Source organism: Peromyscus californicus, unplaced genomic scaffold (genome assembly GCF_007827085.1).
Source record: "Peromyscus californicus insignis strain IS unplaced genomic scaffold, ASM782708v3 Scaffold_19__1_contigs__length_69161282, whole genome shotgun sequence".
Classification (NCBI taxonomy): Eukaryota; Metazoa; Chordata; class Mammalia; order Rodentia; family Cricetidae; genus Peromyscus; species Peromyscus californicus.
Window position 1 is genome coordinate 19,908,187 of NW_026294491.1, and position 24,411 is coordinate 19,932,597.

General features: G+C 45.3%; 2 protein-coding genes across 3 annotated transcripts in view; one reads left to right on the forward strand and one right to left on the reverse strand.

Moving 5' to 3' along the window:
* Jmjd1c (jumonji domain containing 1C) overlaps window positions 1-8,438 on the reverse strand; it is a 182,351-nt gene extending 173,913 nt beyond the window's left edge. Inside the window, exon 1 of one of the 2 annotated variants that reach the window (XM_052744805.1) lies at window positions 8,243-8,438. The gene's annotated coding sequence lies outside the window, so the exon portion shown is untranslated. Of the gene's footprint in view, window positions 1-7,814; window positions 7,926-8,242 lie in introns of those variants that run through there. The other variant, XM_052744807.1, reaches the window with a different exon arrangement.
* Window positions 7,977-24,411, forward strand: part of Reep3 (receptor accessory protein 3) — an 81,981-nt gene continuing 65,546 nt past the window's right edge. Inside the window, exon 1 of the mRNA XM_052744812.1 lies at window positions 7,977-8,164. Coding sequence (XP_052600772.1) covers window positions 8,133-8,164 — 32 coding nt within the window. The 5' untranslated portion in view covers window positions 7,977-8,132. The remainder of the gene's footprint in view (window positions 8,165-24,411) is intronic.

Below are 24,411 nucleotides of genomic sequence, written 5' to 3' on the forward strand. Positions count from 1 at the left end.
CTTGGCGAGCAAGGGGGGCAGGGCTTTGAAGAATACTGTGACCCTGGCTTACCTCTTCCCCTCCTCCCAAGAAGTGGAGAAGTGAACAGCTAGCTCTAGGGAGCACATGCCCAGCCATGAAGCTCTGCCTCAGGCAGGCACAGAAAAACACCTAGCCAAGTGACCCCGGATGAGTGAGACCTCTGAACCTCCCTTCGAGGTGACTTTTCATGTACTTTGTCACAGTGACAGCTGGCGGATCCCAGATGGCAACCATTCAAGGTGTCTATTGACAGTCTATTTTTATTCTTTTATGTTTTGGGTTCTGGGAGTTAGGATGGGGTCTTAGACATGCTCAGTGTGGAGTCTACTACTAGACTATCCCCCTAGAGGTTTTTAAACATGTCCTACAGGTCACATACCATAAACACTCACATATGTAGCTGAGGCAAAACAAAACAAAAAAAGCAAACAAATGCTCCAAACATCCAAAACATTAATGAGTGGAATCAAAAATATACCGACAGACACTCCAACACTGACAATACTACATAGCAGAGGAAATCAAGGAACCAGGCTTATAAGTAAAAACAAGTAAGTCTCAAAAACCTAGTACTAAGTAAAGAAAACAAGATGGCATGCAGAGTGTCTAGAAAGGTACGAGAAAGATCAAGGGCCTCCCCAGTGAGTCTCAGAATGGGAAAGTGGGACACAGAATATAAATCTCAGGGTAGGAAGAACGGAGTCAAGGAACAAGGGGACTAGCATCCTAACCTTTTCAAGGTCTCAGCTATGTGAGACTGAGAGCTTCTTAAAAAAGAAGTTCACAAACTTAAAAGTCTATAGTAACTGTGATGGTCCTTTGATAGAACTAATTACACTCTAATTATCATGAGCTGGCTTTAAAAGTTTCCTAACCCCAACTCGAGACTGAGATGGTTGGCCTGGAGCAAGAACAGAATGGGTTCAGGCAGCATCACTGGTGATTTAAACAGAAGCCTTTCACAGGCCAGTTTGAAATACAAGTACAGTCAGCTTTTAAAATGCAAAAGAAGGGGCAAGAGCTACAAGATACACAGTCTGAAACAACATGCCCGGATCACGTCTCAAGAGGATGCACACAATTAAAGGCCTGGTGTCCAGGGTAACGTAAAAACGTGGGCAAGCTGTCCTCTGAGATATTTAAATTCATCTTCTAAAGACAACTTGTGAGCAACAGTGCATTCATACAGTCATTTGATGGGTAAAGTGGCAGCTGCGAAACTTTTTTTTTTTTTTTTTTTTTTGGTTTTTCAAGACAGGGTTTCTCTGTGTAGCTTTGCATCTTTCCTGGAACTCACTCTGTAGACCAGGCTGGCCTTGAACTCACAGAGATCTGCCTGGCTCTGCCTCCTAAGTGCTGGGATTAAAGAGGTGCCCACCACTGCCCGAGTCTGAGAAACTTTTTATCTGGTTTCCTTAAAAATCAAGACACTGGGGCAGGGCACAATGGTCCAGTCTTTAATCCCAGCGCTCAGGAGACAGAGGCAGGCAGAGCTCTCTGAGTTAAAGGCCCGTGTGGTCTACATAGTGAGTTCTAGGCCAGCTAGAGATACATCGAGAGACCCTGTCCTTAAAAAAAAAAAGACAGATTAGAAATACTGTCGTATGAGCTGATGAGGTTTATTAAAATGTGAGCACATGCAGTCAGTGTTCCAGCCTTCACTCAACTTCCCGTCTTTTACCACTATCATTTGCTTGGGCATCCACGCTTAGTGAAGAGGTTCATGCCGCAGCATGCTTCTGAGGATCAGAGAACCACCTGTAGGAGTGAATTCTCTTTTCCCATGTGTGTCCTGAGGATCAAAACTCAGGTTGCCAGTCCTGGGGGCAAGCATCTCTACCTGCTGAGTCATCTCACCAGCCCAATCAACTTGCCTTCTTAGCAAGGATTTGCTAATTTGGTCAACACCATATAGGGGGAAAGTGAGAAACATAAATGAGAAGCAACTTTTTTTTTTTTTTTTTTTTTTAAAGAAGGCTGGGATTTCGGAAGAAAGCTTGAAATCTGACTGTGAGAAACTCCAGGGCAGCAAGGAAAATGAGGAGGAATAAAAAGAAATATTAATATGGCTAACAGTGGTGCATCTGTGCTATCAACGGACCCACAGAGATGTCAGCTTTCCTGACACCCCACAGCTTACAAACAACCTTGCACATCCTACCGATTCTAACACGTATACTTTAACTCCTGTGAATCACTGCAGGACAAGAACAGGAAAGCTTTACTGTGTTACAGATCTGCTCTCTGCCTGTCCAGCCCTCCGCCACCCCACAACTGTGAGAGCCACTCATCTCTGTGCTGTGCATGGTTCTGCCTTTTCAGGTCATGTGCTTGAAGTCATAGTACACAGACTCTTCAGGAAGTATTTCTTTCATAAGAATACGGGGTGAGGTTTCCTGGACTTGACTACTTCCTTTCTTTCAGTGTGGTCTAAATTTATTAGAATTTATCTACCCCCCTACTAAAGGACATCTTGATCACATGTGCACGGTGCATGTCACTAAAGCTGCTACAGACACACGCAGGTTTCCCTGTGACCGAAGTCAGCACTGGAGGGTATGAGATCACTGGGCTGAACAGGTCTGATTTGGGAGAAACTGTCTTTCAATCCGGCCATGGCATTTGGGCACATCACTGCACCGCCTCCCTAGGGCACCGCATCTCAGCCAGCACTGCTGCCCCAGTGCTCTGGACTGAGTCAGAGTCACCCTCACAGGTGTGGAATGCATCCTGGTCAACCTGTGACAGCAGACAGCGGCCGGTTGGGCCCTTTTACATACTTATTGGTCATAGGTATTTCCTCCTAGGCAAGATGTCTCTTAAGATCTTTGGCCTATTTTGTAATCATTGCTGAAAAGCAGTGTTGATGGGGGCATCTCTATCTTGCTCCTGCCCCTAGCAAGAAAACATTCAGGTCTTCACCATCAACTGTGACCATCTACAGTTTTGTTGACATCCTTCCCCAACCAACCTCTTTATCCTGTTTGGTGAACACTTTTCACAATGAATTGGTCTTGGACTTGTCAAGTGCTTTTCTTGTGTGTATTGATATGACCATATTGCTTTTCCTTCCTAGCCTGTTGATGTGATAGAATTATTTTAAGTGATTTTCTATTGACAATCAGCCTTTCACACCTGGGATGGCCTACTTCCTTACGGCGTATAATTTTTCATACATGATTGGGCTCTATTTGCTAGTATCTTGTTAAAGATTTTCGCATCTCAGTTCATGAAATGGTGGTCTCTTGTTTTCCTTACGTTTATCTGGCAGGTAGCTGTCCATTAAATCACTTTATACATAAGAATGGTCCTCCAGCAAGAAGAGGGTGGGGGAAGCCTAAGACATCAGTTGTGTTTTGCTGGCTTTCTTAATGACAGACATAACAAAAGCCTCTCTGTATCTTCTGGAAGAGATGGCACTTAATTTGTTCCTTGAGTATTTGGTAGAAGTTACATAAAAATTAGAGTTTCTGAAGGGAACTGGATGATGGCTGAGACAGTGGAACGAAAGAACTAGATTTTCCACATTTCACTTTTCAGTATCACTCGGTATGTTTCAAATTACAACACAAGAATATAAATAAAAACCTTCAAATTTTCTGTTTGAACACGAAAGTCATGGAATGGAATTACCAAGTATTTGAGCTTTCTGAAAATTAGATTGCAAACCCCATGGTTATCTGAAATCACAAAGCTCTATTTTAAAATAAGGAACTAGGATTCAATCAATCTGTGTTTTAAATGAATGCTGAAAGTGCCTCAAACATGTGTCTCTGTCACTGAACATAGTAGTGTGTGTGTGTGTGTGTGTGTGTGTGTGTGTTTAACCAGGAAGAGGGAAAGCTCTTTGGTCTTAATCCAGGTTTCAGGTGAGGCTATATGTAAAGACTTGAAACAGGGCCAGCTCTCGGCGGGGCTTCCGAGAGCTAGCCATCCAAGACATTTTATTTTGCTTTCCCCATTGAGAGCTGGTGAGCACCTCTTTATCGATACCTGTACTGACAACTGAACTCCAAATCTAATGTGTCTATTCTAATGAGATCCTACCCACTCTCAGCACCACCCCTTTATGACTCAATTTCCATGCAGGATGCCAAACTCTACAGACTCTGCTGCAACCAGAACACCCAAAGGAGACTGGCTAAGAAAGTGGCAGGCAGGTGTTCATCTGCAGCACATAGAACAAGACCAAGGTATTCATCTGCAGCACATAGAACAAGACCAAGTTTCTTTCTCCAAGTCTGTCTCTCCCTATTACTGTTCTCTAAGTTACTATTAAGGTAATTCGGTAATTTGAGACTCTTTACAAATGAAAGTATTTTCAATTATTTAAAAACACTCTCCTATTAGAAATGGGAAGGTGACCTAGAATTCAGCCTCATTAGCATATTCATTAATAATTACATGAGTAGATACTATCTCTGTGCCTTGTAATTCTGCTCTATACACTGGGATCTCTCTGCCTGAGGTACTTCCCTACTCTGTTGATTTGCTAATAACATGCAAAAGTGTACATTCAACTCTCTCCTAGGACCACTAAGTGAAGATGTCGGTAGTGAACGCGAGCCTTTTAAAGGAGTCTTTACGTTTGATCACCATCATTAACATATTCATTCAAAATAAAGCACTCTGTGACTCACCGTGCACTTCATTACTAGTAAAAAGAAACAGGTCTCTTGAGAAAATGTCCTCTGTCCTACATACACGTCCTCCCATCAAAACTGAACTCAATATCCCTGGAAGGAAAGTGTCCTTGCAGAACACAAGGAAGGAAATGCTTCACCCACAACAAACAAAAGGTGATGAGATGTACGAAAACAAAACAACAGCTTTAAATTTTTTTTCCTACCTTCTCTGTGGAATGATGGCAAGCATGCCAAGCAAGACCACATCATAGAGGCCGCTCAGAGCTAGAGAGACAGCTAAGTGGTTAAAAGTGCTTGATCCTCAGCCTTCAGAAGTCCATACTTCCAATCCCAGCACCCCACCCTACCCCCACAGCTGCCCTCCAGCCCATAAGCCCGGCTTGGTTACCCATGTTCTTATAACCCCTGTGTGGTCAGGGGCAAAGACTGGAGGATCAATGGGGTCTGTTGACTGAAAACATAAACTCTCCAAGTTCAGAATGACCCTGCCTCAAAGGATAAGACAAAGAACAGAAGATGCCTGACACCCTGCAAGCAGGGGAGCATGCACACCACACACACACACACACACACACACACACACACACACACACACACACACACGTGCACACACAGCTGGGCTGTGTATTCACTTTTCTCACATCTTACACAGTGAGGCATGTATCTAACGGCCATCTATTAGCAGATCTTAAGTATCTGAGGTTCAATAAGAGAAACAGCCACCTCTAAAAGTCGAGCACTTTCCACAAGAGGCTCCTCCTTAGACAGACTGACTCTTATTTAGGTCAATAGTTCTCAACCATATCAGCTTCTATGTGGCCCTTCTGTAAAACACTTTCCAATTTCGACTGTACCACTCTGAAATGCAATGAATAATCTTCCTACAGACAATTTCAAACAAATCCACCTATCCTAAATAAAATAATAAATGGAAAGGGGAAATGAAAATAAGTTATAAAAAAAACATGTCAACATATGAAGGCTGGGGCAAAATAATTAGCAACTAGACATGACTGCATTGCAAACCTGCTTATGATGCAATGTTCCAAAACCATAAACAACTTCTAATCAAGTTGTGAACAGAACAAATCTTCCTTTAATTTATACAAAAGCAATGTAGAGAAACAGATACAAGAAAATCCAGTCTTGGTTAAAACTATGACTATAGAGTGAAAATTTCAGGCTCAGATAATTACAAATGTTACAGGAATGTCAAGCATGATATTCCTAAGCCATGAAGGACATAGGAACATTCTTTGTTCAGTGAGTCCCGCACATAGCAAAAAGTACAGCATCCCAGCCCCCATCCACCACATGTTAGTGGTTAATCCCAATTACAAACCACTAAGGGGGGAAAAAAAAAAGCTTGCTAATTTCCCCCTAGAGAGCAAACTCCCTGGACCAACCAGCTCCCACCCCATTTAGGTATGAATCACAGTATTGGAGTTCAGCTCTATTACCTATGAACTATGTGATCACTGGCTAATGAGTTAAGTTCTCTTAACCTCCGTTTCCATGGTATCAAAGAGAATCAACACTCCAGGGCTGTCTGGAGTGTCAGGATGACTCAACAACACTGTAGCAGCACAGGGTGGGTGGTTTACAACCCATGGCTTTTTGAAATAGGAACAAGGGGGCTATGTCCTGCAAACAATAACAAAAAGCATCCGTGCAGAAAAGGCAGAAATAAATAAGAGTGAAGGAAGTCCAAAATTTAAGGATAAGTTACAAGGGCCAAGGGGGGAGGGGGAAATGCAGATAATGCAGAAATGCAGGAAAATCAAGGTCAGAAAGGTAGAGAATGGGGAATAAAGCATTCAAGAAAAAAAAAATCAGTCAAAGGCACGAAAACACAGCTTGGTTCAGAGAAGAGAGGCAGGGAAAGGCAGATTAAGTAAAGGTCAGGGAGGAAGGCTGTAAAGACATTACAGGACCTTGCCCATGGAAGGGTACGAAGGACACTGAGTGTGCCAGAAAACCTGGGCTTAGATGGCAAACATGACTCCCCGATAACGCTGAATAACGGCCAAACTAAATAATTCAGAACAAACACAAATTATCATTGCAGCCCCTGAAAGAAAACCATAAACAAAGTACTAATGTAAACAAGCAAAAAGAGCCGAAGAGCAGTGAGCAGCCTGAGTTCTTTCCTTCCTGGTTCTGGGGATGGAATCCGGCAGGCCTCAGGCTCCTCCAGGGTGCTGGGATCACAACAGGCCTTCACCACCATGCCTCGCCTGCTCCTTTCTTTAATAACCAAAATTCTTCTTAATTTATAGGCCTCATGAACTAAAAGGAACTCAGGATAACCTATCCCTGTCCCCTGATACCATTCCAGGCAAATCCGAGCCCTTCCTAAACACATTAATTAGCAATACCTTACATCACCCTTGAAAAGCAGGAGGTAAGCTAGAGTATTATTAGCCTCTTTTTTATTATGGGGAAACCGGGGAACAAAAAGATTAAATTACAGTATGTCACAAAATGAGCCATCATATTTTCTAGTGCTTTAATTAAAGGCACCAAGCCCACATTACAGACTTCCCAGCTTAGTAGAACTTTTACTACCGCCTCAACCGGGGGACGAAGAGAAAAACACCTACTATGGTAACTTAAAGGTTATTTTCTCAGTCTGGTACTCGTCATCCAAAACTCAGGAGTTTAAAATTTCAGACCGTGTCAACAGTAACCTACCCCTCCCCCCCAAACACACACACACACACACACACACACACACACACACACACACACACACACACACACACACACACACACACACCGGAAAGAAAAAAAAATGAGGACACTTGTAAACAGCACCACGGATCGGAAATCCTGGGGCCACGTTTTACTCGGGCTATGTGGCAGGCAACACAGGAGCCGGCTGGTGCCGACGGAAAAGGTGCCCCAGGGGCCCCAGCGCGGCCTGGCCATCACCGCATGCCCATCACTCCAAACATGACCCCAAACGCTCTCCCTTGCCCCCCCCCCCCGCATTGCACCACGAGCCTCGCGGTACCAACCCCGGCCTGGGCTAGCTAGGCTAGGCCCTGGCTGCCGGGCTTCCGTGAGCCCCGGAGCCGCACCTAGCCAGGCACTTCCCCACCCCGGTTCCCCCGCGCCCGGCCTCCGCTCCCACGCGTTCTCACCGCCCGACCGGCGTCCCCCGACGCAGGGAAGCGAGCTAGCCGCGCAGGTCGGTGGAGCGCAGCGCCCGTCGGGGTCCCGGAGCCGCCGCCTATCAGCGGAGCGCAGGGGCGGGGCCGGCTGGGCCGCGGGGCCGCGGGCGGGGGCGGGCGGGGGACCAGGCGCCGGGCGGCTCCGGGCGCCGCGCGCACACACACACACACATACAAACACACACACACACACACACCGGGCCGGCTCCCGAGGGCGCCAGCGCGGCCCCGGGGAGCGCGAGCTGGGGGAGCGCGCGGCCTGCGGTCAGCGGCCCAGCGGCCGGAAAGATGGTGTCCTGGATGATCTCCCGAGCCGTGGTGTAAGTGACGGGGAGGGGGAAGGCGCTCGGGGCCCGGCGCTCGGGGCCGAGCACGAAGGGGCCGCGCGGCCTGCTCACCCGTGTCCGAGTCGCGGCGGGGCTCCGGGGCGGCGGCGCTGGGCTGGGAGCAGGGCGCGGGCGAGCGACGGGCACTGCTCCGTGGAGCGGCTCCCCGGCGCGCGGCGGGCGCTCTGCTCGGCTCCTCCGCTCCTCGGCTCCTCGGCTGCGCGGCGAGCGCCGCTCGGCTCCTCCTCGGCGGCTTCTCGGCTCCTCCGCTGCCCGGCGGTGCGCGCGGCGGGCTCTGCTCGGCTCCGCGGCGCGCTCCCGGCTGCGGCTCCCGCTCCCGTGGTCCGCGCTGCGCGGCACCGCCCTGCGCAGGCTCCGCCGACGCTGAGCGCGGGAGGCCGGCGGGGCTCCGGATGCGCCCGAGTCTTTGTCACCAGGTCTACCGCGTTGCGGTGTCTGTCCCCCCACCCCCCGGCGGCCGTGCGCCCCGCGGTCACGTGTAGTAGGTGGAGAGATCGGTGGTAGAGCCCTGAGTGCGGAGCCCTGCTCAGAGGGCCCGAGGTAGACAGCTAACCCAGGAAGGAGCCTGGCCTTGAAAGGTCGGCCATACCCTGACTCCGGCCCTGTTTGGGAGGAGATATTTGCGATGCAGAAGGTGCAGGTGCCTGGCCCCTTTGTTCACATCATCTTTTCACTTTATTGTGATACCAGCCAGAGCTGCGGGGTGGAAAGGGGGATGGAGGGGAGTTCAGTTGTGGTGTTTAATCCGCAGAGGTATTGGAATACACGTTAAACCGGTTCTTTGCCCGGCTTCCACCTTAGCCCTGTCCGCGCTAAAAGAAAGTCACCAAATAAACTTCAGTAATTTAGGTTGAGCCTGGGGACGAGGATTCATTATTCATGTAGGAGTAATGTCATCTGAGTACCTTAATGAAATGTTTATACGAGGTAACAGGCCTCGCTGATTAGCTTATAATTTGAAGGGAGAAAATAACATTACTTAGGTTTTTTTTTTTTTTTTTTTAACTGCGAAGGAGCTAAATTTTCTAATTTGGTTTTATTTCATTTGGAAGTGAACTAGGTAACCTAATTTGCAATGCATTCAAAATTTGTCATTTTATAAAATGCCTCAAGCTTTGAAGTCTCCGAATTTACTGTGTTCATCTAAAAACTCAAAATAAATAGTTACACCATGGATGTCTTCCAGTCGTTTTTTAGCCTTTTCCAGGAGAATCTTTGGGTTTCCACATAATCCAGGCATACTTTTTACTAAGGAAGTATAGTTGACTAGACAAGACTACCAAAAGTCCCTCAACTATTTTGCCTTAAATGCCCCATTAAAAAGCTGTACTTGTTGTTTGATCTCTTTTCCCATTTGCACTAATGGGAAATTATGGAACAGTTTGGGTGAGTTTGCATTGACCAAAGATTTTTTTTATTTTTTATTATTGAAGAGGAATATGTTCCTAGTGCTGCCTCCACCACAAAGGTCAGTACCACGTAGGAGATCTTCATGGAACAGACATTTCACATTCACAGATATCTACTGTACAGGTCACAATGTCAAGTCTTGGGAGAGTTATGCCCAGTGTAATACCCAGTGTTAGACAAGGAAGAGATTATATGTGGTTGGAGAGCCATCAAAGAAGGCAAGAGAGATTACATTCAAAATAGGCCTTAAAGAACAAACCCAATCTAGATAGCCAAAGAGGAAGAAGGATAAAAGATCTCTGGTAGGTGAAGTGTTGGAAACCAGAGCCCAGGTAGATTACGCAGGGAGCAGGGAGAGAGAAAGCACCACTGTTGTCTGAAGAGTTGGTAATCCCAGAGACTCCGTGAGTAGAAGCCGTTGGAGGAGGGTCCCTTACTGAAGAAAGTATGCACACTTGCATTGCAACCGCTGGAATTTAAGGTCTGGGGTGAAGGGGCAGCGGGAAAATGGGATGAAGAACAAAAAAGGTTATTAAAAGGTGCGTTCATCGAGAGTGAAGAAATGTATTTCCTGAGCTTTAGACCCAGCATGGTGGAAGCCCGAGTCATCTGTGTCCTTCCTTCTGCTCTTGAGTTTATCTTTACACATGGAAGCAGTCCTAATACCCACACAGACCTAGGCACATGTTCCAAACCATGAATTTATTTATGTACTATAATTTATTTAGAATTCGTGTATGTACGTCCTTCCTAGCCAACTGAAACAGCCAGCTGGTCCTAAACAAGACCTGACGGGTTTCTCAGCATGAGCCTCTCGTGGCACCACTTAAGGACAAAAGACTTATTTATTTGTTTTGGGGTGTTCTTGGGGATATGTGTCAAGGACAACCTGCAAGAATCAGTTCTTTGCTTCTACCATGTGAGTCCCAGGGACTGAACTAGGGACCTAGGCTTGGCAGCAAGTAGAGTATCCTCATCTCAAAATGATTATCGTAAGTAAGTCAACTTATTTAAATGTCACAAGAACAACAAATTAGCAGTATTTATGTGTATGTGGGTGTATGTGGGTGTATGTAGGTGTACCATGTTTCTGCTGGGTCCCTAGGAGGTCAGAATACAGTGTTATATCCCTTCCATGTGGGTGCTGAAACCAAACCCGGGTCCTCCTCTACAGGAAACATAAGTACTCTTAATCACTGAGCCAGCTCCCCAGGTTAGCAGTTCTTAAGGAATGGTAATATGAGCATACCACATAATGCTAAATTCCTATACACTGCCCATACCTCACATTCTGAACGCATGACTCACAAATTGAGGGAAATAACCCCTTTCCCCAACTTCTCTTAGTTTATGTTCTATAGCCCTGTACACAAAATCAAAACTCAGACTAACTTATCTAAAATTAAATATTAGCTCTGTCACTTACGGACAGTGACTCACCCCCATTATATTATGTATATAATGTCCATGTGCAACATGTGATGGTAGTAAATAATTAGGAAATAAAACCCCGGTATAAGTATGCTCAGCTGCTTCCTTCCTTCCTTCCTCCCTCTCTTCTCTCTCTCTTTCTATCTAATTGACTTCAAAACAAGGAATCACATACCTCCCCCCCAAATACCTACATAGGGAATTTTAGACTACTTTATGTTTAATTTTTTCCCCTCTGAGCCTGTGTTTAGATAACAGAGTTATACATAAAAAAGTTTTATTCTATAACACTTTATAGGGGATGCTGTAATGCAGGTACAGTTCTGCAATAGACATCCTTCTTATAACATCTTGAGGATTTCCTTAAGATAAACACATGACAAGTATATCTGAATCAGACTGTTATGTTTTTTATTATCATTGGTCCAAAACGGCGAATTCTTTTCCAGAAAATTATTAATGTCTTCTTGTGCAAAGCACAAGATACAGCCTGGCATCTGGGTGGTGGTGGTGCAGGCCTTTAATCCCAGCACCTGGGAGGCAGATACAGGTGGATCTCTGTGAGTTCCAGGACAGCCAGGGCTACACAGAGAAACCTTGTCTCAAAAAACCAATAAAATAAAGTAAAATAAAAGAAGAAAGAAAGATGCAGCCTAGCATACTTATACTGGTGTTTTGTTTCCTAATTATTTATATTAATTCTTACTATGCAAACAACCTGCATGTCTGATCACTTGCCTTTAGGGGCTTCTTTGTCTTCCCTAAGCTCCTTACTGGATAGGGAAACTCGGACTGTTTCATACTGGATAGAAATATGTTTTAATCCAATTTTATTTCTCTTTCAGATGTTATTTTTAGTTACATAGGTCATCGTTTTAGTGTGGTGTATGTGTGTGCGGTGAATATGTACGTGTGCACCTGTGTGGGCAGGGCTGTGTGTATGTGGAGCCAGGGGTTAACGGCAGGTGTTTTCCTCTGTTGCTCTCCCCTTTATTATTTGAGACAGGGAGATTCTCTCTGAGCCTGGAGCTCACCAGCTGGATAGCCTGGCTGGTCAGCAGACCTCTGAGATCCATCCTCCTGTCTCTGCGCCCAAGCACTAGAGCCGGGGTGCCTCTGCCATGCCCAGATGTTTCCATGGGTGCTGGAGATCTGAGCTCAGGTCCTCGTGCTTGCAGAGTAGACACTTTACCCCCTGAGCCCTCTCCCCGCCCTTTAAGAACATTTCCATTTGTTTTTATTTGTTCTTGCTTATTTGGGCAGTACTGTGGATCAAACCCAGGACCTGGTGCATACTAGTCAAACGTTCTAACACTGAACTACAGCCCCAGCTCTTAAACAACTTGATCTTTTTTCTTTTTTTTTTTACTTTGTGATTTCTTTATATAAATCCAGAAGTTTGATAAGTACTCTTTGCTCATACAGAATTGAATTGTGGAGAGCTCTCTGTGTCCTTCTTACATGAGTAAGGCATTTTTGTTTTTTTGTTTCACCATGATCGCATCATCTGGCAGTAGTCCTAAAAGTCCCCTCTTCTTCCTTTAACTCTTTGTTCTAGTTTCGTTTCTGCTGCTGTGACAAATATCCCCGACAAAAAGCAGCTTAGGGGGGAAGAGTTTACTGTGACTCACAGTTGCAGCTGACAGCCCATCCTTGCAGGGACGTGAAGGCGGGAACTTGAAGCATCCGATCCACCGCTGGGGGTGGGGGTTGGTCCTCCCTTCTTTTCCTCCGGCTTTCTCCTCTCTTATACAGCTCAGGACCTAGGGAATGGTGCCACCCACGGTGGACTGGGTCTTCTTACATCAGTTAGCAATCATGACTGTTTCCCCCCATAGACATATCCACAGGCCAACCTGATGTAGATCATGCCTCATTAAGACTCTTCCCAAGTGATTTTAGGTTGGGCCAAGTTGACGGTTAAAGCTAACCATCATTATTGATCATCTTTATTTATGTTTATTTAATGGACGTATCTTTGGAGACAACGTTGTACACCTAAAAACTGTGTACAAACAAAAAAAAGGCGTCTCATCTACCGTATTAACTGGCTGTGAAGTTTTTTGTCTCCTTATTTAGAATTAGTAAAATATATTTACCACTCATGCTGTTATATTTGCAAAGACCACTGTGACTGAAAGTCAGAGAAGATGGCATCGTCACTCATGTCCCGTGGACAAGGAAAATACAGCAGTTGGGGTGGCACTGTTGGTTAGGTAGGGATCAAGTTAACTAAGAAGCAGACCACACTGGGCGGTGGTGGCGCCCGCCTTTAATCCCAGCACTTGGGAGGCAGAGGCAGGCGGATCTCTGTGAGTTCGAGGCCAGCCTGGTCTCCAAAGCGAGTTCCAGGAAAGGCGCAAAACTACACAGAGAAACCCTGTCTCGAAAAAAAACCAAAAAAAAAAAAAAAGAAGCAGACCACAAAGTGTCACTGTACTACATAGCCATTCAAAATGATTGTCAAAGCTTTTGAGACAAGCTTTTACTGTGTACCCCAAGCTGGCCTCACACTCATAGCAGTCCTCCTGCCTCAGCCTCCCAAGTGCTGAGATCACAGGCACGAGCTACCTACCACACCCAGCTCAAAGTTTCAAAGTTCCTTATAGTGTGCTAAGTTTTCTTAAGTTTTATTTTAGTGTATAGGTATGTGTGAGTGCCTACATGTATGTTTGTGTAACGTGTGAATACCTGATGCCCTCAGAGGCCAGAAGAGGTTGTTGGATCCCCTGGAACAGGAGTTAGGCAGTTAGTTGCGAGCTGCCATGTGAGTGCTAGAAACCCAGCCTGAGTCCCGTGCAAGAACAGCAAGGTCTCTTAGGGGCTGAGCCACCTCTCCAGCCCTTAGGCCGGGTTTTCTTACCCCCGATACTCTTGATGTTTTGGATTAAATGCTTATTATGATGGTGCTGTGCATTATGGGGTATTTAGCAGAACGCCTGGCCTCAGGAGTCATCATACCCCCACTTCCCTAGTCCTAAGAGCCCCAAGAATCTCTAGATAGTGCCCTGTTCGTGCCACCTCATATGCAGAATTGCCTCTGCCTGAGAGCCTTCAGACTAGGTGAAAGGACAAGGGAAACTATGGGAGGGAAAGAACCTGGGAGCTGTGAAGGCCAGTACGGTCACGCGTGGCTATTTAATTGTGAATGAATTAAATAAATCCCAAAATGCAGCTCCTCGGTCTTGATAGCCACATTTTAAGTACTCAGTGGCCACCTTATTGGGCAGTGCAAAAATAGAGCGTTTTCCTCTCTAAGAAAGTCCTATTGACTATAGAAAATATAGTCACCTGCCTGGCACATCCATCCGAAACTGGCTGGGTTGTTTCCTATTTGCTGTTCTGTGTGTCCTTATGGGAGACACTGGAATTCCTATAATGATGTTGGGAAGTTCACCAGGATAGCGCTTTCCTCTGAACACTTTGTGGAAAACACGATTGCTAACCAAGCTTTCTTTTCTTTTTTCTTTAGGCTATTTCAATAATCATTTCTGTTGCAGTCATTTAGAGACTTTTTCGAGAGTAATTAAACTACTGAATTCTTCAAAAATTCTCACATTGTAATATTCTGAGTATCACTCCCTATCTTCTGAGTTTCTGTAGGACACAGCGGAGCTGTGGAGTTCTGATATATAGGACTGGGAGGGCAGCTCAGAGACAGCTTTCTTCTTGGGGGTTTGTATGTTGCTTGGCTTTAGAGGGTGTGTTGTTTTTGTTTGTTTGTTAAGACAAGTCCTTCCTCTGTAATTCAGTCTGGCCTTGAACTCGGGATCTTCTCATCTTCAGCCTCCTGAGCGCTGGCATTACAGTTGTGAGCTGCCACAACTGGAGGCAGTCGAGGGCTTGCCTCACTGGCCCAGGCTCCGGATCTGGGTCTTTTCGGGTGAAAAGATACTGAGATTATGTGTTAGCGTCTTTTCTATTGCTGTGCTAAGACACCATGACGAAGCAATTTATAAAGGAGAGCATTGAATTGGGTTTATGGTTCTGGAGGGTTAGAGTCCATGGTATTTGAGAGCTCATATCTCTAACCATAAGGAGGAAGCAGGGTGCACTGTGGATGACAGTACACTTGTGAGACACCCAAGACACAGCCTCCTCCAACAAGGCGGTGCCCCCTAGTCCTTCCCAAACAGTTCCACCTACCGGGTACCAAGTATTCAAGCATATGAGCCTAAGGGGGCATTTCTCATTCAAACTTACATGGATTAGAAATATTAAGCCAGATGTTGCTAGCACACACCTTTAATCCCTGCACTTGGGAGGCAGAAGCAGGTAGATCTCTGTGAGTTTGAGGCCAGCCTGGTCTAAAGAACTAGGTCCAGAACAGCCAGGGCTACACAGAGAAACCATGTCCAAAAAAAAAAAAAAACAGAAATATGAAGGTGAGGGTTACCATCATGTTGCCAGTGTCCGCATGGCTAAACCAGAGCTAGCAAAGAAATAAAAAGTGAAAGCCATCGGAAGAATCTAGACATGGGTTTGTACTGACCAGTAATTCAGAAAGTAATTTCAGGAAGTGTTTGGATATCCTCATACAGAATGCGTTGATCTTTTCAGGTAACGGTGTGCCAGTCTTAGGAAATAATTATTTGCACACGTAAGTGAAATCAGTCATTCTGCTGTCGACAGCTTCATTAACCTTTTATCATGTCACAGTTCTGGGAAGTACGGCTTGCTGGCCCTGATACAGCAGAGCACCACAAACTAGGTCGCTTCAGAAGTCTGCAACGGGGGTGACAACAGGTCGGCTCCTAAGGGCTGAGGAGGACTCCATGTGGAGCCTCTGCCTTCTGGTGGTCTGTTAACCGTCTCCGGTGCCGCCTTCTGATCTCTTCATCTTCACACAAATGTCTGATGGGGTACTGGTCCAAATTCACATTGGATCGTAGCCTGCTCAGACTTCCCTTTAACTTGATGATGCCCATAAAGACCCTGTCTCCAAATAAGGTCACCTTCTAAAGTAGGACTTTGGTCTCTAACATATCTGACAGCACACAGTGATCTTCAGGCATGGAGAGGGTTACAGGCAGAGGCACAAGAACAGTCTTAGGGACTGGATTAAAGCGGAAATTAACAAAATAGCTGTATCAATAGGAGTTTAGCCTGTGGGGGGAGGGGTGCGAATTTTCTACTGTGAAATCACAGAGCTAGAGCAGACAGTGGGTGTAAGGAAGCTCTAAAGGACAAACTTATGTGTTCTCACCTTTCTCCTTGTTGACACAGGGTCTGCACTGTGTACTCTAGGCTAGCTGGTCCAAGAGCTTCCGGGCACTTCCGTTTCCACCCCACAACTCACTGTCAGAGGGCTAGAATTTCAGACGCTTCCTTCTCTCTCTCTCTCTCTCTCTCTCTCTCTCTCTCTCTCTCTCTCATATGTGCTAGGGTGTTTTGCCTGCATGTGTGTCTGTTTACCATGTGCCTAGTGCCCACAGAGGCCCAAAGAGGACATCGGATGCCCTGGAACTGGAGGAGTTAGAGCTCGCTGTGAACCAGCTTGACACAGCCAGCTTTTTATGTGGGTACCAGGGATCAAACTCAGGTCATTAGGCTTGCTTGCACAGGGAGCACTTTACCCGCTGAACCAACTTGACAGCCCGTAAAGGACAATTTTATAACCTCTAAAATTGTTCACCATTAACTGCCAGCCTTGTGAAAGAAGTGTGTGGTCTCCACTGAGACTGGAAGGTAATGTAGAATCCTAGTGAAGATCTTGACTCTACTGTTTGTATGCTTTCTCTGGAGAATCATAGATAAATTGCTTGGGGAAAGATATGTATGTGTGTATATGTGTGTGTGTGTGTGTGTGTGTGTGTGTGTATATATATATATACTACAGAAATATTCAAATGAATATATTAATCTGTATCATAAGAATATCATCATTGTTGACATTAAAAATGACATGTCTTATGCGAAACACACTGATAATGGGACACTTTTCATCTTCAAACTGTACCAGTCTTTTTTGGGGCGTGGGGCTGAAATGAGGTCTCTCTATGTAGCCCCGGCTGTCCTAGAACTTGCTGTGTAGACCCAGGTTGGCCTTGAACTCACGGGGCCTTCCTCCGCCTTCCTCCTGCTGGTATGCACCATCACACCAGGCCAAACTTTGCCAAGCTTCAGGGCTTCCAAAAGTTGGAAGATGCTTTCATCAAAACTATAAAGTAAGTAAACTGGCTCCTGTCCTTGGAAAGGCCCAAAGATTCACTCCCACAGCACTACAGACAGGGGACTAAACCTTCAGGAAACATTCATGACCCAATTGGTAACAAAACCTGGTAGACTGTCATGTTCAGAGTAGCCCAGGAATCAGTAAGGCCACTGAAGAAAAGGCAGATTCACCCTGCCATTCTTACAGTGACTGGCATTAGACTTAATGGAACTCAGAAAAGAATACGGAAGCTGTTCTAGGCATGCGTGGCTCTCTAATGGGACAGAGGCAGACGTTGGAGTCAGTGGGGTGCTTGTCTGGCAGGCCGCATACCGGAACCATACAGGAAAGATTAGTACGCCGTAAGAAAGGAAGGGAAAAGTCAGCCAGCCAGAGTGGTACATGCTTGCCAATCCAAGCTTCTTGAGAGGCTGACAAGAGGATCCTGTGAGCCAAGGAATGGAAGGACAATATAGCAATACCCAGTCTCACATTAAAGCAAGATCAGCCAGGAAAACGGAGGTATATAGAATGTAGCAGATGTTGTTATCGTGGCTTAGTTTTCTCTCCAAAAAAAAAGTCCTGGACTACATGAGACCTGGTCTCCATAAATAAGTAAATAAGTTTACATACTTTATACATTCACCATTCCTGACAATAATTTTCATCTCTGCCAATCTCTGTGGAAAAATATCCAACCATTTAAGCAGCCTTTTAAGTATGTAGACTTTTTTTTTTTTAATAACTGGGAATATAGTTTTCTCGATTCCTATCTAACTTAGGGTAGGGAAGGAAGTCGTAGTGGAAAAGCTGGCACTAGAGTGAATCGTGGTTTTAAGTCTAAGAGAAGAGTAGACAAATGAGTGACATCTCACAGAGGAAACCAGTGCAGACAGATGTGCAAAGGATCGGCTCATTTGTTTTCAGGGAACTGTAAGTGGAGACCATATTGAAAATTCTGTTTAACACCTACTAGATGGCAAAACTTAAGAACTCTGCAAATACCAAGTGTTGGCAAGGATGCATGGAGCAGCCATGTCTTCCTTAGAACGCCAATAAGAGCAGAGGATGCTAGGACTAGAGGATTTAAAAGATTTGGGCCCTGACTGACAGTATTGATCATCCACATACCCTGTAACCCAGCAACCCCATAGCTAGTTCCATACCCTCAAAGAAATTAAATGTGCACGCCAAGGCCAAGAGACATCCGCAAGGGTGCTTATGGGAATGTCTGTAAAGCAAAAATTCACCAAAGACACCATTTTCCACAGACGGGAAGAATGAGTAAATGCTGGTATGCATCTGTACATAATGGAGTGTTGTGCTGACTGTAAAGCCGAATGTAGTGAGCATTGCTGTGGGAGAGTATTCAGAGAATTACAGTATTGTGTATGAAGCAACCCAGGTATGACTGTGTATTGCGTGACACCTTCCTTAAATGTCTCCACATAGGCAAGACTATGATAGCTAAATGGCATGTGTGTGCCAAGTCTTTCTTTTTTTTTTTTTTTTTCTCTGAAAAGTGAATATTGGGCACAAACTTTAGGATAAGGGTTAGCTGTGAAAGCAGCAAGGGATCTAGAGGTTGGTCTTGTGGCATCCTGCCCCTAAGTTTGCCAGATTCATGGAGGTCACTTTATCGTGCTATATAACATAGAGGTAGGGGTCATATATTCTTTCCTTTGTATCAGTCTTTACACTGGAAACATGTTTAACACTTGGAGTGAGTTGGGAGCTACCTGCAAGAACGAAAGGAACAAGCTGAGGAGGCAGGCAGGGAGCAGATACCATGGGAAGGAGAGGCTGCTGCTCCGGTCCCAGCCCATATGTTCTTGCTGGTGTGAGGGCCGGTTCTAGTGCTCCGCCAGGGCCACAGATGGAGGCAGGGAAGGAGCCGCACCTGTCATCACGAGGCTTCGAACAGAAGGCCAGAACCTTTGAGAAACTGCCGAGCAGCCTGTCTCTTGTCCTTTTTCTCAAAGCTGGTCTAAGTCCAGTGAAGAATGGCCAACTTCATGTTTATCCAAAGGGTTTTTGAGACTCTAGAAGCAGATGCAGAGCTAGCTAGTTAAATGCTCTCTTTTTTTATTTCCACTGATTGTCAGATGAGAGTGGATACTTTTTACCTTTTTTAAATATTGAGGAGGAGACATGGGTGTGTCACAGCGTTGGTGTAGAGGGTAGAGGGCATCCCATGGATTTCAGGCCTTGCCTTCCACCTTGTTTGAGACAGGGTCTCTTGTTTGTCTCTGAGTACACCAGCCTAGCAGATCTTTGGACTTTTGGGGCTTCAGTATCTGCCTCCCATCTCACTGTAGGTGTGTTGGGATTACAGTTGTGGGATCCAAACTCAAGTCCTCACCCGTGCATGCAAATGCTTTACCCACCATACCATTTCTCCAGCCTCAGGAGTTATTCTTCTGTCTACTCTTTGACATGTAGCATATTACTATAAAAAGTAACTCAGCACTTAAAAGTGTGTGAATTAATGAGGCCAACCCTGGGAGGTAATATGGATAATGAAATGTAGACTAAAGTCTACACTCAGTGGCTGTGTTCTGTGTTTTAATGCTATCGCTGGTCTGTTTTGATGGGCTGACTAGTCAAAAATCTTACATTGCTTGAGACTACCCAGTGCTTCCAGAAAAGTAATTTGAGTTGAAGATGTGTCTCAGTGTTAAGAGTTCTCACCTTGCATGCATGAAGTCCTGGGTTCAGTCCCCATCTCTGCAGGCAGAGAGTAAGACAGAGAGAAGGAGAGGGAAGGAGGGACTGGGGGGCGAGGGGGGCAAGTTCACATAGCATGTGTGTTTTAGAGCAATTCCACAGGATTCGAAGGGGAAGAATTAGCGGTGCGTTCTAGGTGGCTCGGAACTGTCAGTGGCAGAAGGCATCTGGAACTAATGGGAAGCCTGACATGGAGTTAGGTATTCCTTCACCACCCTGAGCTCTCTTTATCTGAAAGAAGGAGAACATGAAGAGGTGTGTGTTTTCCCGGGGCTCACAGTTGCTGTAGGGACGATCTGGCTAAGGCATCTGTCACTCTGTGGTGGCCAGGGTTTATTTGGCTTGTCAACCTGGTCCCTTGCTCTTGTTCATTCCCCGTGCTGTGTTCACGTGGTCAGTAAATGACACACACACACAGAGCCTCGGAGCATCCAGAACCGGATATGACGCATCAGCTTGTAGATTTGCAGCTCTGTCTGTAAAGATATGTAATTTGAGGATGCTGGGTTGGAATTTTAAAAGTCACCTCTACACCCCCACCTCCACCCCCACCCCACCCGGACCTCCGTTCCCACCCCACCTGGTCCCCCGTCCCCCACCCCAGTAATGCAGCAGTCACTCAGACGTAAAAACACTTTGCAAATGTAGCTTTTTTGGCTTGGAAAGTGTTTTTACCTCCATATGGGCTCTGAATGACCTAGATTCCCTCTAGGACTGGTTGGATTCTTATTTTGCTATGGTTTATCAGTCTTTATGTTTTGCTAACATTTTAATCTAGGAAACCAAGTCCTGGTAAACAGATAAGATTTTCCGACCTTGAAACGAAGCGTGGTCACCCATGCTTGTAATCCTAGCGCTTGAGAGTTGGAGACGGAAGAATCAGAAGTTCCAGGCCTGCCTAGACGATACATGAGTCCCTGTCTCAAAAGATTTCCTAGCCTTATTCATCCTCTCAAAATGAATTCTGTAAGATGAGATTGTTTACAATTACAGTTTGGGGCCAGAAAAGTAGTTCTAGCATTATTTAATTTGAGAAATACCATTGATGGAATGATGGCTTTGACCTCTTAAAACATCTTTATTTCAGTGTTTCTGTGCTCTTAAAGAAGAGTATCCATTTTCTATCTTTTTGTTGTTTTTGTTGTTATTGTTTGTTTGTTTTTGTTTTTTATGTTTGTTTTGTTTTGAGACTGGGTTTCTCTGTGTAATCCTGGCTGTCCTGGAACTTGCGATATGGACCAGGCTGACCTCAAACTCACAGAGATCTGCCTGGCTCTGCCTCCTGAGTGCTGGCAGTATCCATTCTCATACAGATGCTGAATACCTTGTGAGCATCAGAGACAGATGCTGAATGCCTCATTAGAATACATGATACCTGCCAATCTGGAGGCAGAGGTGAGATGATCACTTGAGCCCTCACATTCCAAACCAGCCTGGGCAGACTAATGAGACCCTGTCACAGAGAAGAGGGTGGGAAGCACAAACGGACACACATATCATTAGAGCTCATGAGTACTGTAGCTTATTTGGAAGCTTGTAGAAACCTTTTTCCTGGACCCCATTCCCAAAGATTCTGATTGAGCGGATCTAGGATGGGCTGGGCATCCTTATTTCCAAGGGCTCCTCCTTGCATGGAACATGCAGTCAGACTTATAAACCCTTATGCTGGATTTCTTTGGCAGTAATAGTGCCAGAAACTAACACAGGATAAAACTGCCAAATACCACCGTTTTCAAACAAGGAAGTAAAAATGATGAAATGGTATTAGTTTTGGTTATTTAGTGATAGTAAAACAAGCACTCTGAGCCCTCAAGATCCTCTGAAGCTTACCAAGAGGCAGTCAGTGGTCTATAAGGAAGTAACCCTCCTGGGCCATCAAGATGACTCACTCAGCAGGTGAGGGTGCTTGCCTGCAAGCCTGATGACCCACATAGTAGAGAGAATAAACACCTTTGCCCCCCTCCCCCCCACACACACAGACACACAAATGTAATAAAAAAAATGTCTAGAAAGAAGTAATCCCCCTCAGACAAAGTTGGTCCTTTTAGTATTACTTGCAAATGTATTAGAAGCATCTTAAGAATGTGGGAGATGGGCCATCTGGGGTTTCTTAGAGCACTCTCTCAGTACCTCGTGAGTTTGAACCTAGAAATGGCTATCACGTCTCCAGCCCACAGCATGAGAACACAGTCTAGCAAGCAGTAAAAGCTCATATGTGTGCAGTGGCTGCATGCTACCTGCTGCAGTACCATGCATGCCACGTCTCCAAAGGGTCCTTGGTAACGTTTCTGGGTGTGGAGCCTTATGCTCGTTTATCTATAGGTAAATTCATCCAAATCATTTCTGCCAGCCAAAGTAGCCACAATATAAAAGTGTAAGTTCCAAGGCTAGAGAGACGGCTCCGTAGTTAAGAGCATTTGCTGCTCTTGCAGAAGACTCCGGTTTGATCCCCAGCACCTACGTGGTGACTCAGCTGACTGTAAATCCAGCTCCAAGGGACCCAACACCTTCTTCCAGGCCCCACAGCATCACCACACACAACACAGACTTAACGCTTAACTAAAAAGTAAATAATAATAATAATAATAATAATAATTAATCTTCAAAGAAATAAACTCTTACAAGGTTCAAATACTTGGTAGGGGAGAATAGATTCACAAATCGTGAGTTTTCTGAGTGACAAATAGGAACACACATAGTCTGTCATGATGCTAGTTTTACCAAATGATCCTGGGAGTGGGTGTTCATTTTCTGAATCCTGTTTCTGTGTAGCTGGTATGTGTGTATGCAGCCCTAAAAGAAACTGCTGGACTATGTCCAACTTCTCTTGCATGTCCTTTCTCTAGAGTCTAAGAAAAGCTATATGGTATTTAAAATGTGGTTCAATGTGTTGTCATGGAAACTAATAAAAGAAAAGCAGGAAAAGGTAAATGTTTAGTAAGAAACCAGGAAGGAAAATACTCTGTGGAAAGAATTGTTTTAACGAAGCAAAGAAACTTTAAAGAAGTTATGTGTAGATTCTCTGCTCGAACTACTGATGAATCAGAAATGGAGAGATGACCATCAATCCAAAAACTATAAGAAATGTACCCCAGCGCCTAGAGATTCCGAGTAATTGTCCCCTTCCCCTTGTGTAAGTGTGTGGTAGAGATTAATTCACTGAAGCAAAGGCCGCTTAACTTACGTGGTTCTTCTCCACACATTAAAAAGAAAAAAAGAAACAGATCTCTGGTCAGCAAAGGGCTTCCATCTGTAGTACTTAGCATACTTTAGATTAATTTCTGTAGCTGTCTTTTTTTTGCAAATAGAAGGACAGAATCAGCTGTCTGAAACAAATGGATGTTTGCTATTGAAATCGCTTGTGGTTACTATGGGTACTTCTTCCTAGTGTTGTGTTTCTGTCAAAAGATAAGACACTGTTTGGATTGTGTTTTCCTTTAGTCTAGGGGCGGAATGCCTTATTTCAAATAGGGTGGCTCAGGAAGTGAGAGGCTGACTTGAACAAAGACATGCAGGAGGTAGGGGCCTTGGCTGCTCAAGAGCTCAGCTTAGCTGAAAGAGAGGCCCAGTAAAGACACCTGCCAAGGGCAAGCCCGGTGGCTGGCTGTGACAGCTGTGAGGATCCCTGTGGCTAGAGCAGAGCAGTGGTCTTACTAGAGGCATAGGCAGTTGTTGAAAGCATGGGGATCTGTGCTGAGCACATGGGGAGCTAGGTTTGAGAAGAGAGGGGCAAGTGACACGATCAGATCTTGTGTTTTAAAAGATCGCTGTGCAGTGGGGACAGACTGGGGACAGTGGGGTGGAAGCTGGGAGGTCAGTTAACAGGATCTTTTAATAAACTAGTAAAGAGGAATGGTGCCTTGGACCAGGGTGACAGCATTGGTTAGACTTGGGGTTTCTTTTTTAGAATTAGAAAGCCAGAGGACAGGTTGACAGGTTGGCTGTGGATGTTCAGAATAAATAAGTTGGATGAGGTCATAACGTAGGGAATTAATCAACTTCAAGAAGAAAGTGCCAAGTTTTATAGCAGTATGAAAAATGCGTAAGTCAGAGACCACCCAAACGGTCTCACAGCAGCAAGTGACAGTAGTGAGGTGGTGATATGTTTGACCGGATTGCAGCACTGGGAGAGCGGATTCAGTCCAAGATGAGGACTCCTATGGGTCTGCAGGACTTAAGACAGTGTGGCATCCCCGCGGGAACAGACCAGGAGATGGGCAACAGAGTGTCGAGAATAGAGCACTCGGGAAAAGATGGCTCTTTATAATGACACCTTGTATTAATTACATATCCTGGTCTCTCTGATCATAGCCTCCATCCCAGACCACACACAGTCAGTTCCAGTGTAGTTGCAAAACTGAAACAGTAAAGTGTCTAGAATATCAAAAAGTCGCTTTTATAACTTCAAGGTTGGGAAAAGCACCCTTAAACAGGGCCGGCAGCATTCATTCTAAGGGCAAGGCTGATAATGATGAGTTGAAGTAGACTAAAATTATAT